The sequence below is a fragment of the Quercus lobata genome, chromosome 2 (assembly GCF_001633185.2).
Source record: "Quercus lobata isolate SW786 chromosome 2, ValleyOak3.0 Primary Assembly, whole genome shotgun sequence".
Classification (NCBI taxonomy): domain Eukaryota; kingdom Viridiplantae; phylum Streptophyta; class Magnoliopsida; order Fagales; family Fagaceae; genus Quercus; species Quercus lobata.
The window spans coordinates 84143371-84155950 of record NC_044905.1 but is presented as its reverse complement, the minus strand read 5'-3'; the positions used below and the strand labels follow the sequence as shown (position 1 = coordinate 84155950).

The 12580-nt window shown below is 30.4% G+C and overlaps 1 protein-coding gene across 1 annotated transcript; it reads right to left on the bottom strand.

Annotated features, from left to right (window-relative positions):
- Nucleotides 1-352: 352 nt before the first annotated feature.
- Nucleotides 353-11664, bottom strand: LOC115976898. The gene is made up of 6 exons (XM_031098426.1): nucleotides 11484-11664; nucleotides 7458-7516; nucleotides 6702-7157; nucleotides 4863-4985; nucleotides 1237-1661; nucleotides 353-1085 (listed from the first exon to the last, which is right to left on the bottom strand). The coding sequence occupies exons 2-6, from the start codon at nucleotides 7486-7488 to the stop codon at nucleotides 510-512; spliced, it is 1611 nt and encodes a 536-aa protein (XP_030954286.1). The 5' UTR covers nucleotides 7489-7516; nucleotides 11484-11664; the 3' UTR covers nucleotides 353-509.
- Nucleotides 11665-12580: the final 916 nt, after the last annotated feature.

Below are 12580 nucleotides of genomic sequence, written 5' to 3'. Positions count from 1 at the left end.
CCTTAATTTAACACTGATGATTGTGGACAGTTGGTACTGAGACTCCCGGTCTCATCCATTCAAAATTATAGAACTGCTATTGAATGAGCTGAATGGAACTCAAAATAAGTCTCAAAATTGATCTAATATCGTTTCAAAGTAGCTATAAAGGTTGTTGATTTTGTTATAGCGGTGGTTTTAGATACATGAAACTAAAATGATAATGATAGCCCACTTGAGTATTCACACATGCAGAGAACCATGGAAGCTATAGAATTTGATCTTTCTTTGTTATTATAACATCTCACGCACAGGGTGCAATTTCAAAACTAGTACTAGATAACACACTGCAGATAATTTTACAAAACAATAATTCAAAAGATGCAATAGAAAAAAATTAAATTAAATGCAAAAGATAAGATGTGTTTAACTACCTCCAGAGTTATAATACAAATTTATTCATAGTCCTTTCACATATGTAGAAAGGAAAGCAACAGAAAGATTTAAAAGTAGCACTTGATTGGCCATTGCTAAAGTAGACGTCGATGTTTCCGAAACCGAAAGAAGGTAGATCGGACTATATCAACAAATAGGCGATACTTCAGCAACACGCAAATGATTGGCACACAAGCAAATAAACCAATGGCAACCAAGATCAATGGCAATTCCTGATGATTATGATTATCTGACCAAAAGGATGCAGAAAATGCAACCATCATGGCGGCAATTGAGATGAAAAGTGAAGCCACTCCAATCATCAACCTAACTGGTAACCTTACAAGAAAGTCGTTGTATGAATAACGGGAGGTAAGGATGGATAAGAACATTACTAGGGATGTTGAAGAGCAAAATAATGCTATTGCACTTGAAACTGAAAAGACCCGAACAAGATTAGGACTATCCTTTAATCCATCAGCTTTTTCTCGAGGAAACATTATCAACCCAATTAGTATTGCAACCACCATAGAATACTCAGCTGTGTTCCTCATCCACTTCTCGCCCTCCTTCCTTAACTCCTCGTGGTTCTTCGCAAATAAAACATATGGCGTATCCCCCTTGTTATTTTTCATTTCTTTGAATGTAGAGCTTACAACCTTTTCCACCTCCTTCCATTACAAATCATAGGAAATATCACACGAGAGACTTGTTAGTCCAAAACTCTAAAAATTTTAGGTAGAAATTAAATCTATGTGGAAACAAGAGTGAACATTCTATGAAATGGTTCAACACATATTAATCTAAGAATAAAATAAGTACCTTGAACCATAATATTTCTTGTTGCATTTGAAGAGCTGCACCTGATATAGCATTAAGCTTCTCTTGAGGTGCCAATCCTGCAGCTAAATGCAAAATGTTGCTTCCATCTTCTTCTATTCTATCTATTATTAGATCTCCAATTGAGCCTATCTCATTAAGTATATTGAAGATGCTTTCATGGCGCTTCTCAACAGCAATATGAAATATGCTTTTACTGTTTCTTGTTTTCCATAATAAATCAAAGTCAAAACGAATAAGTTTAACCAAGAACTCAGTGTTGCCTACTTCTGCTGCATCAAACAGTACATGTGAAATCACTGAGGTTTCGTTCAAATTCTCAACGTCATCTCTGTAAGCTTGAAGACATATTTCAAATAGTTCATTGGCTTGAGATTGCTTCGAGTTTTCCTGTTTTAGCTTCAACCCTGGAATTGAAAGTGAAAAAAGCAAGTAGTCATACCTCAATGAGAAATAAATAATTAAAAGAATTGAATAGATCTAGAAAATAAGAGTGAAAGTGCTACTAGTGTTACCACCGGGCCTTCTAGCCCAGGTGGTACCCGGTTTCCTAGTGACTTAACAGCTCAGGGGTTCTATCCTCTGCATAAACACACTTATCCAACCAAAAAAAAAAAAAAAAAAAAGAGGTGCTACTAGTGTTAGGTGACTTAGGTCCCATTCTAATCTTGTATGAATTAAGAATATTGTATCAATTAAGAAATTTAATCAATCTATAAAAATATTATCACTAAATTCACCAAGCAAGATATCAATCACACAAAAACACATTAATTTACGTGAAAAATTATTTTTCCTTAAAAGAAAAATTGCCAAAAAAAACTCTAAATAAATCCACTATTATAAAATCAATATCTTCTTAAGTTTTATACCTAACTTAAGATCCACCAAAAATACAATAATATCATCTCTCTAGACAATTATACAAACTCACCTAAAATATTTATCAATCTAAGATATCAATCACACAAAAACACAGTGATTTACCCAAAATAACTTTTCTCTTTAAAGGGAAAAAACTATCAAAAAAAATCGAAATAAAGCTACTATTATAAAATCAATTACAATATCTTCTCACTGTCTCCTACTTACTTTCATACATTTTATCAGGGAAGTAAAACTTACTTTCATATCCCAAAAAAAAAAAAAAATGTTACTTTCATTGACGCAATATTAAACAAATGCCGGGCTTTGTTTGTTTAATTAATTTTGTTGATTTTTTGTTTCATGTATGTGTATTAGAAACTTCACGTGTCAACCCGTACATGAATAACAAACAGCCCTCGCGTGTGAGCCCTTCTTTCAACACAACACCTGACAGCTTCATTCCAGCCCAAAAAAAAAAACCGTTTGACAACTTGAGAAAACAAACAAAAATAAAAAAGCAAAGTGACATAAAGCAATGAAATGTTACTCAAGTCATTTGGGGCTAGCACGGGCCACGGAGAGAACGAAAAATGAAATTAAATGATAAAAGAAGAAGAAGCAACAGCGGCAGGGAGCCGTTGAACTCACCCTTCACTGCACATGTATGAACTCTTTCTTGAAATAATTATTATATTACACTTAAATTTGCTTTTATATACATTCCTTTTTCGTAAAATCTTTATTTTCGTGCCCAAACAGAAGTCTTTCATTTCCAGTTTGGTTATTAAAATCTACTTTTTGAAGATTTACTTTCTAAGAAAACCGCCACTGTTATCAATTTTGACAGCTTTCTTAGGCTGTGAATCAGAAATCATCACTTACGTGTCCAATATCTTCCTATTCTCTCTATGTTTTGAGTTTTATTTTTTTTAAAGAAAATAATTAAACTGCATACTTTAAAGAGATTTCTTTGAAAAAATGAAATGATATACAAATTACGAAAGAAGAATTAGGCTGAACTTACCTTGGAATTTGATTGATTAACTATTCTGGCAGGAAACCCAAAGGCGATTGATCCTGGAACTCTTCAGCTTTTTTAATTTTTATTTTTTCATGAAAGGAAGGGGGAAAATGGAGTTTTTAATAGAGAAAATGACAGTTGAAAACCAAATAATATAAATGGGTTAAGCGGTGTTGCATGTATTTGTTTTAAATGTTGCAATTGCGTACAAATACTAATGTTTTTGTTTTAAATGTTGCAATTGCGTACAAATACTTATGATTTTTTTTTTTTTTTTTTTTTAAGATAGAATTTAACTCTAGTTTAATATAAGTGTGTGTGTGAAACTCTCTCCTAAAGACTTAAATCTCGGCCCTTACCTCTACATTCCACAAACTCTTATACTTGTAGGAAGTGACAATCATGCTAAGTGTGCATAGTAGTAACTTACAAATACATATGTTAGTTGGGCCTGAATTGGTACATTTGATATCTCAAGTGCCATAACAGGAATGAAATTAGATTTCTGCAGTATATATTTAGGCAAAGCTTAGAGTAAAACCAATTAGATTTTTATTAAATTCTCAATTTTAGACTACGTGTCCCATTAAATTTTATATCAAGTGAATTATTAAGTGTAAAAATCGAACAGTTCAAATTCAATTAGATTCTAAATTGAATTTCAATTAAAGTCCAATTTTTTGCCACGTGTCCATACATACATATATATTATGACTAGTGAATTATTGAGTGCAAAAATCAAATAGTTTAAATCAAATTAAATAGTGATTGATTTTAGTTTTATCCATGCATATGTATAGGACTACACACTTGTAAGGGCAGATTTTGGGGCCCAGGCCTAGCAAGTAAGTGGTTCTGGCCCAAAAGACCCTAGACAATGAATTTGTAGAGAGTGGGTTACAAAACTAGGATTGGACGAAGTGAACGTTAATTAGTTGTATGCCATGCAACAGTCTGAACGTGAGAGTGTTTCATTTATGTTCACAGGATACTGGTCTGAGGAGACGTATGAGTACATCTTTTGCTCTGATTACAGAGTTCTTTAATCTCTCTCTCTCTCTCTCTTTTTCTGTAAATTTTCCGATCCACTCTTCATGGGGGTTTCCTTCTCTTATATAGCCTCCTTAAATTGATAAGAGCCTTACACTTGTTAATCATCTGGACCTTCACTTGAGTGCCTGTCCCATCGGACATCCACCTTACCTTTTTGTGAGTTGCTCTGGCCAATGTAATATTGTTCGCCTGTCTTCTCCACATTAATGCGGCTGAAAAAGTAGATTCCTTACATTTAATGCGGCAATTGTGGCTTCTCCCTGGACGTCTTACATTTTCCTCTTTCCTGCTGTGTGAGGCTCATCCTACTACCCACGTTTGTCTGGGATGGTTCTTCACTGTGGAAGGGGTGCACATTGGGCCCCTATTTGTGTGTCCGAGAAGACATTCCTCCTCGGACGTCCTTTAAATAAACTGGGCTCAACAGGATTGGGCTAGTAGTCTTTTTGTCCCCCTTTCCCCTTTTGGTCATGGTTGGGCTCCGTGCGGGGCCTAAGGCCCATTGTTGACTTTGAGAATTTCACCCCTACAACACTAATTATATATAGTATATAATTAATTAATCAACTTAAGTAATTAATTAATTTAACTATAGTCATATGTCTAAGAATTTCAGTCAAAATAATTCACATGATAAAAAAATAAAAAAATGAATAAAAAAACTCACATGGTCGAATTTCACTAACAAATGCATAAGGATCGCGAGCTAACACATGCAATGCAGTTTCTCCATCCGAGTTTCCATTGGCAGCTAAATTAGAGTTGTCCTCCAGCATTTGCAATGCTACTCCTGCATTATTTTACACCAAAACCAAAAATTCCAAGTAAAAATATTCATTGAAGAAATTCTTTTTTCTTCTCCATGTGTTGTAGTATGTTGGTAAAATAAAAAAATATTGAGAAGGAGCATGTTGAATATTTCTTTCATGAAAGATATGCTAGGAAAAGCATGACATAAGCATATGACAATTGACAAAAGACAGAAAACAGTTTCCTTTGACAACTTTTTTCTCCTCATGCACTAGATTTCACCTAACTGGTGTTGGCCGTACATTGGAACTTTTGTTTAGAGATTAGACAGCAGGGCTCAAGCGGGCAACTTAGACCATGGCTTAAGGTTCCAAATAAAATAACACCCTCACTTTTAAATAATATTATATAATATATTTATCTATATATTTTAAATAATAAAAAAATTCTAACTCGCTTTATTGATCAATAGAATACATTAAAAATGTCCTACTATATCCCGAAACATAAAAGATAAAAAGGAAAAAACAAAAATAGTAAAAATATGACTAACAAAATTAAATCTAAATTAATAGGAGACAAATATACTAACTTATTCTTGAAATCTACTAAAATCAAAATTAATACTAGATATATTTATTAATAAATCCAACATAAATATATTGAAATATGCTATAACTTACTCATTAATCCGCTGACATAAGTTTTCACTTTTCACTTCTTTTATTTTTAAAAACTAACAATAGTGAATAGTCTAGATTAGTGTCTTTTGCTTTATCACATCAACTTATTTGTATTACGGGGATACTAATTTACTGAATTATATCATAAATCAATTTTATTTGTACTGATTTAGAGTATAAAGTGGTCACAACATTAGAAAAGTTGCAATATTACTTTTGATAAACCATGTTTAATTATTCCATACTTTAAATTTGATTTTTAGTTAAATTATAATTTTTAATTATCAATTGTATTTTATTTATTTATAAATATTTACTCATTATGAATGTCTACTAGAAAATAACTATCTGGATATGAAAAACTTCAACCAAAAAAAAAAAAAAAAAAGTTAAAAAACAAATTGAATTTCAAAAAAAAAAAAATTTAATTAATATTTAAATATATATTAAAAAAAAGGCCTCACTTAAATTTTTCGCATTAAGCCTCCAAAGTTCTGGAGCCAGCGTGTTAAAGAGGCATAATTTATCTCAATCAGATAAAATTCTATTATGAAGAATCTCATTAACAATACAACAATTTATTTGATACTGTAGTTTCAAGGAAAAAAAAATAAAAAAAAAGATGGCAAAGTAAAGTTCAAAGAAACTAAAAATTTAAGCATTGAGGTGAAGATGACCGATCAGTATATAAATTAGTACCAAAATCTCCAGTCCATCAATACTTTGATACCACATTTAGAAAATGAGTGAAATTGTGTAGCTTTTCCACATTTAAAAATTAAATGAACGGTTTAGATTGTGTTAATTTAACAATACCATTTTCAATGTTTAAACCATGCTTAGGGGGTGTTTGGTTAGTTAGTTCTAACTTCTCTTTTCACATTTTAAACAACATTACACACATTTTTTTACCCACACGTATATCAAAAACATCCAAACAACATTATTCAAACTTTTCTAATGTTTTGAACTTCAAATTTCTAGAATGAAAAAATCAAACCATTAGTATTGTGATCCCCTTCCCCAAAATTAAAAACAAAAAGGCCAGAAATATTATAATTACTAATGCTTACCATATAAGCCACCCTTAACACATGCGATAAATAGTTTAGCCTGTTCTTTGTCATCCCACTCGCGAACTCTCTCTTTAGTCTGAGAATAAAGATAATTCGACATTTGTCCGTGTCCTAAGGAAGCAGCCATATAGAGTGGCTTTATCCCACTACCGAGGTTTGGCAGCTTATAATTTTTCTCCAGCATTGCCATGGCAATATTCACATTTCCAGTTGCAGCAGCATAGGTCAAGGCAGTATTCCCAACAGTGTTTTCAGCTGTTAGGTTGTCTTTAATCATCGTCTTCAATAAATTCCTCACAAATTCTTCTTGGTTTGCTGCAGCAGCAATATGAAGAGTGGTTTCTCCTTTTTTTGTAATTTTTCTTTGAATTTTTTGTATGTCCTTGATAGATTTCCAGTCACCATTTAGTGCAGCCCGATAAAGCCTCCCACGCTCTATACTGACTGCTTCATCTGTAAGACGAAATTCTTCTCATTAATTAGTAAAAATCATAGTGCAACTATTTCATGGAATGAAAAATATTGTTTCACACTAATTTGTATTCACTGTTTACATATCTACAATTGATGTGTGAATGACTACAATTTAACACATAAAGTGGACATGAAAGGAGAAAAAAAAAAGTGAAGAATCATATATATATATATATATATGAATGCTAACTTTGGTGATATCTTAGTCAGACATATCCATTTTGTTAAGAACTCATTGAATGCCCACACTATTAACCAATGGGAATGTTAAAAATTTACCGTCGTTTGAATTGAAATCCTTTGTTGCCATTTCAACTTATTGATTGGCTTCTGTGTACCTGAAAAGGAAGATTTCAGTATTACATATAAATTGTGTGATGCATGACGAAATCTGTGCAAGTTCTTTCCATAAGCCAAATTAGCTCGACAAGCACAAAGAGATATTGATTTTTGGGCTATGTTTAGTTCAAACAGGTGTATTACACATACTGTGTATTTTATAAACTAAAATCGTGCCTTTAAGTGACTGAAAAAGTCACGGTTTCATTTTATATAGTCACAATTTCAATTTATAAAATACACAGTGTGTGTGCGCACTAATATTTATCCTTGATTTTTTTGTCCAAAATGACAAACCTATTATTATAATTAGTCGCAGACTCACACGATAAATGAGAAAAGATAATGATTTTGTAATTGTAATATAATGTATAATTTGTTCTCTAAAATTGTTGAAGATAATTTTTTCTCTTTAAAATTTAAACAATTTCTAAAATTATTTTTTTCATCTTTCTATCTCTATGAATATATCATTATATTGTTTTGGTGTGTTTGATTAATATTATTCCTTTATAAGGTATCCATATTCTTTGAAATTATGTTATAGTATGTTATGTTTTTTTTTCGCCTTTTTGTACAACTAAACGTTTTAAGTTTTAAATAAATTATTCAAATTCTTTATTCTCTCAAAGGAGATTGTTGTGATAATCAAAACTCATAACAAACATGTACTGAATATGTATAATTTATTCTCAAAATTTGATTGTAGATAATTTGTTCTTCCTCAAAATTGAACAATTTCAAAAAGTAATTTTCATCACTTTATTTTACGAATATATAATTTTATCATTTTTAATGTTTATGATTGATATTATTCTTTTTTGAAATGGCCTATATTCTTCTAACTATTGTTATTATGCATTATATTTTCCTAATTTTTTTTTTTTGGTACAACTAAAATTTTTAAGTTTCAAAGTTATTATTTAAATTCTCATTCTCTTAAGGAAATTATTATGATAACCAAAACTTATCATATAATTACAATTGATATTACTCAAACAATTGATAGTACTCTTAACCCAAACTTGTCTTTGCCCATTCTTAAGTAATACCCCAAATTGGACCAAAGTAAATAGAAATAGACTGTTCCCATTCTTAAGTAAGTACTCCAAATGGACCGAAGTGAATTGAAATAGACCAAATGGACAGAATGGACCAAATTGGACACAATAGACCGAATAAGACCGATATGGACTGAATAGACTGAATTGGACCTAATATACTAAAGTAGACTAAATGGACGAAATTGACTGAAGTGGACCGACATGGATAGTATGGACTGAATTGGACCGAAGTGGACTAGATGGAACAAATTGGACCGACGTAGACTGAATGGACTTTGACTGAATTGGACCAAATAGCGAAGTGAACTGAATGGACTGAATAGGTTGAAGGTCATCAAAGTAGACCGAATTGGACTGAACTAGACCAAATTGGATTGAATTGGACCGATGTCAACCAAAGTAGACCGAATTGAACTAAATAGACCAAAATGGACTGAATGCTGATCTATAATTAGGATAGCCAAGATTTTGTTTTGATATAAATTCAAATTCTTACATCCAAAATAACTAAGAATGAAATCAAACCAAAACAAAGAGAGAGAGAGAGAGAGAGTACTTGTGATGAGAAATTAAAAAAATACAACAACAAAACATATGAACCTAAAATAGAGTTTAAAAATCACAATGATTCATTAACTTAAAATAGAGTAGCAAAAAAGAATAAAAAATCAAGAGAGAGAAAGTAGCAACTTTTTCAGGAGAGAATATGAGAGAGAATAAGATGAGAAAAAAATTGTAAAAATAAAAAATATAATAACAAACACCAAATTATCCAAGTCATGTTATGAAAATAAAATAACATTATATTTTTATATATTATCTTTATAATGCAATATGATAACATTTATGAAATCAAAGAGAAGAAAAAAAGATAACAATTTAAAAATGCAAAACCTAATCACATCAATCAAAAGTAGAGTTTCAAATAATAAAAAAATTCATCAACAAAGTAGAGATGCAAGAAAAATAAAAGTTCTACCAAAGAATGAAAAAAGAAAATTGAGAAAGAGAAATTTAGAAAAATAACTTCTTTTGTGTAAGAAAACCATGCATAGAATAAGAGTGAGAATTTTAATCTTTCTTTTTCTTCTTTTCTTAATTTTGTGAAATGCTTTCGGGCCTTTTGTTTTTCGAAATGTTTTTCAAAATAAAACTGTCTGAAATTTAATTGAAGAAATAGCGTTTTTGATGTTGATGTGGGATTTTAAAGATAAAATAAATAAATAAATAATGGTGCATCTAGATCTCGTAGGCAAGAGACAAAAAGAATTAAATAGATCTCAATTGAGAGAGCATCCCATATTTTTTAGATTAGTATTGGCATTTAATTTAGTGGTGTGTGTTTGATTATTAGGTTTGAGACTTCAAGTGTTTTTTTTTTTTTTTTTTTTAAGAGAAGCTTGAGTCTTAAGTGGAATAATGAGTTAATATTCACAATTTTTTCCTGCTAACAACTGAAGATGACAGATTGTAAATAGGAGATAATAAAGTGGATTCTACAAAAAGTTGTAGAAAAAGGTTATGCCTATAGTTTTTTTTTTTTATTTTTAATCAAAGTAGGTGACTTGCAATACAAAGTAAATGAAATTTTAGGAAGATTAGTGTATCTACTTTGTCATCTGTTATAGAAGTATTTTTTAAAAGTTTAGTTTGTTATGGCATGAAAAAAATATATTTTATTCCCAAACACTTTTTAATTTTTTTTTCTATTTTTCTCAAAAAAAAAAAAAAAAATTCAAATGGTTAAACCATAAATGTTCTAAAGCAACACAAATATTAATACAACAAGTCTTCTACAACCACACCATTTACCACAACTCAATGATGTGATCAACTATAAATAATAGACAATCACTTTCAAATAAACTCATCATTTTTTCTTTACCACGCATAGTTTTTTTTTTTTGGAGAAATTTACCATTCATAGTTGATCACATCATAATTGTGGCAAAAGTATGTAACGACCCAAGAAAAAAATGTAAATCACATTTGCATTATACTCCAAAAGAACTAGACACAATTGAAGTTGTCCTTATTAATAAAACCCATGTCAACCTAGAATAAGTCCAATGTGGAACTCTTCCCACTCACACAATATCCAATCAAATTTGGGATATTGTCCGCTTTCACAAATGATACAATAAATTTAGGTACACACCTTTTTTTTTTTTTTTTTTTTTTCATAACTAATAACATAACATATTCTAATTGGTGAATAATAAAAATGATATAATTGGTGTATCACTATATCTTAATAATAAAGTGATGTCACTATAATCACAATAATTGTCAAAAATATTATATCTCTAACATTACTCAAAAACAAAAAGTTATTTTATACTATATTCTTATGTTCATATTTTGTTAATATAAACTAAACAGATGGTAGTATATTTCTTATTTTATGTCTATCGTTTTGTTTATATTTTATTATTTTTTTATATAGCCTTGAATTTTAGAATATTTTTTATTCTTAAATAAGGTGGAATTTTTTTTCTAAACTTTGGCTCCCAAAAAACCATCTGTTTAGTTTATATTTTATTATTTTTATATAGCTTTGAATTTTAGAATATTTTTTATTCTTAAATAAGGTAGAATTTTTTTTCTAAACTTTGGCTCCCAAAAAAAAAAAATATAAATTCTCGTCCTGTCCTTTTACCAATAGTATTGATGAAAGCATTGGGTTCAATATTCTCTATAAACTGCTTATGTTTGTACCTGATTAACAAATGTATACTGAAACAAGGTGTGTGCGTGCGAAACAGTAAAAACCAAAAACACCAAGATGGTATAGTGCTAACAAACCGTCCATATTTTCGTCCAACAAAATAACAAAACATGAAAGAAGAATGACATCAGGAGGAACAAAAGAATTGAACGCATGCATAGATGTTATGTATACCTGAAGAGTGATTTATGTTCAAGTGGATTAAGGAGCTTCCCTCAATATAGAGACCACCAAATGTTAATACTTGAACGCAAGTCCTCTACACTAGAAGTTTGGAAGTGATTGTTGAAGAGAAGAAAAGAAATGAAACGGAGGATGATTCCCATGCCCACTTTAGTCAAGTAGTCAAAAGTTTTTTTTTTTTTTGGGTTAAGCAAGTGGTCAAAAGTTATTGATTGATACTTGCAACGCTTGTTTGTATGTCATTTGGAAAGGAATTGTGTCTTTGATGGACAACTGAGATAAAAATAAAGATACTCTTTTTTGTCCTTTCCTTGTTGGCACTTTCGAAACAATGTGTAGTCATTTGGAAAAAGAACCTTTTTCCTTGTGAAATCCTTATCGCAGTTGGAAGTAAGCTTCTTGGTCCTATTGAGATTCGGTCTTTTTGAGATTCGAGATAAGGTACTCACCATTTGGAACCACAATTCGAGATTTGGGTATTTGCTTGAATATGTTTAAATGTTTTTTTTAAAAATATATATATATATATTTCTTCACCTGTTATTTGTTGCTCCTTCCATGTTAGCTTTTGGTTTTAAATTTATGGCTAAAGTGGAAAAAATGATCACTAAGATTTGTTTGATATGTGTATTTAAATAATAGTTTTTAATTTTTTTAGAAATACGTATAGATAAAAAAGTATGTGAAAATACATATAATGTAATTTAAAAACTGAAAACTTGTGTTTAAGTTAATGTACCAAATAGGCTCTAAGTTTGCGATATTTTGAAAAACAATCCTACTTTATGTGTAGCGTTAAGTGACACATGATTGACGAATGAACAACATGGAAAGTCTTATGACTAAATATTGGTTATATAAGAATTTATTTATGGCGGAAATGCTATTTTGGTCTCTATGTTTTGTCCTGATTTTCATTTTGGTCCTTACATTTTATTTTTACCACATTTAGTCCCTATTTAGAAAAATGCCATCTATTTTAGTCCTTTTTGTCACTGTCCTAACGGCAAAATCATAGGTGGCAGACGGAACTATTAAAATAATAATAATAATAAAATTTTATTTTGGCATTAAAAAATGTCACGTCA

Bases quoted from the DNA above. Each gene is read 5' to 3' on its own strand.
- LOC115976898 (XM_031098426.1), bottom strand. From the start codon at position 7,488: ATGGCAACAAAGGATTTCAATTCAAACGACG. The intron at 4,986-6,701 runs GTAAGCATTAGT...AAAATAATGCAG, and splicing joins TGTTAAGGGTGGCTTATATG to GAGTAGCATTGCAAATGCTG. The intron at 1,662-4,862 runs GTGAGTTTTTTT...TTTCAATTCCAG, and splicing joins TGTTAGTGAAATTCGACCAT to GGTTGAAGCTAAAACAGGAA.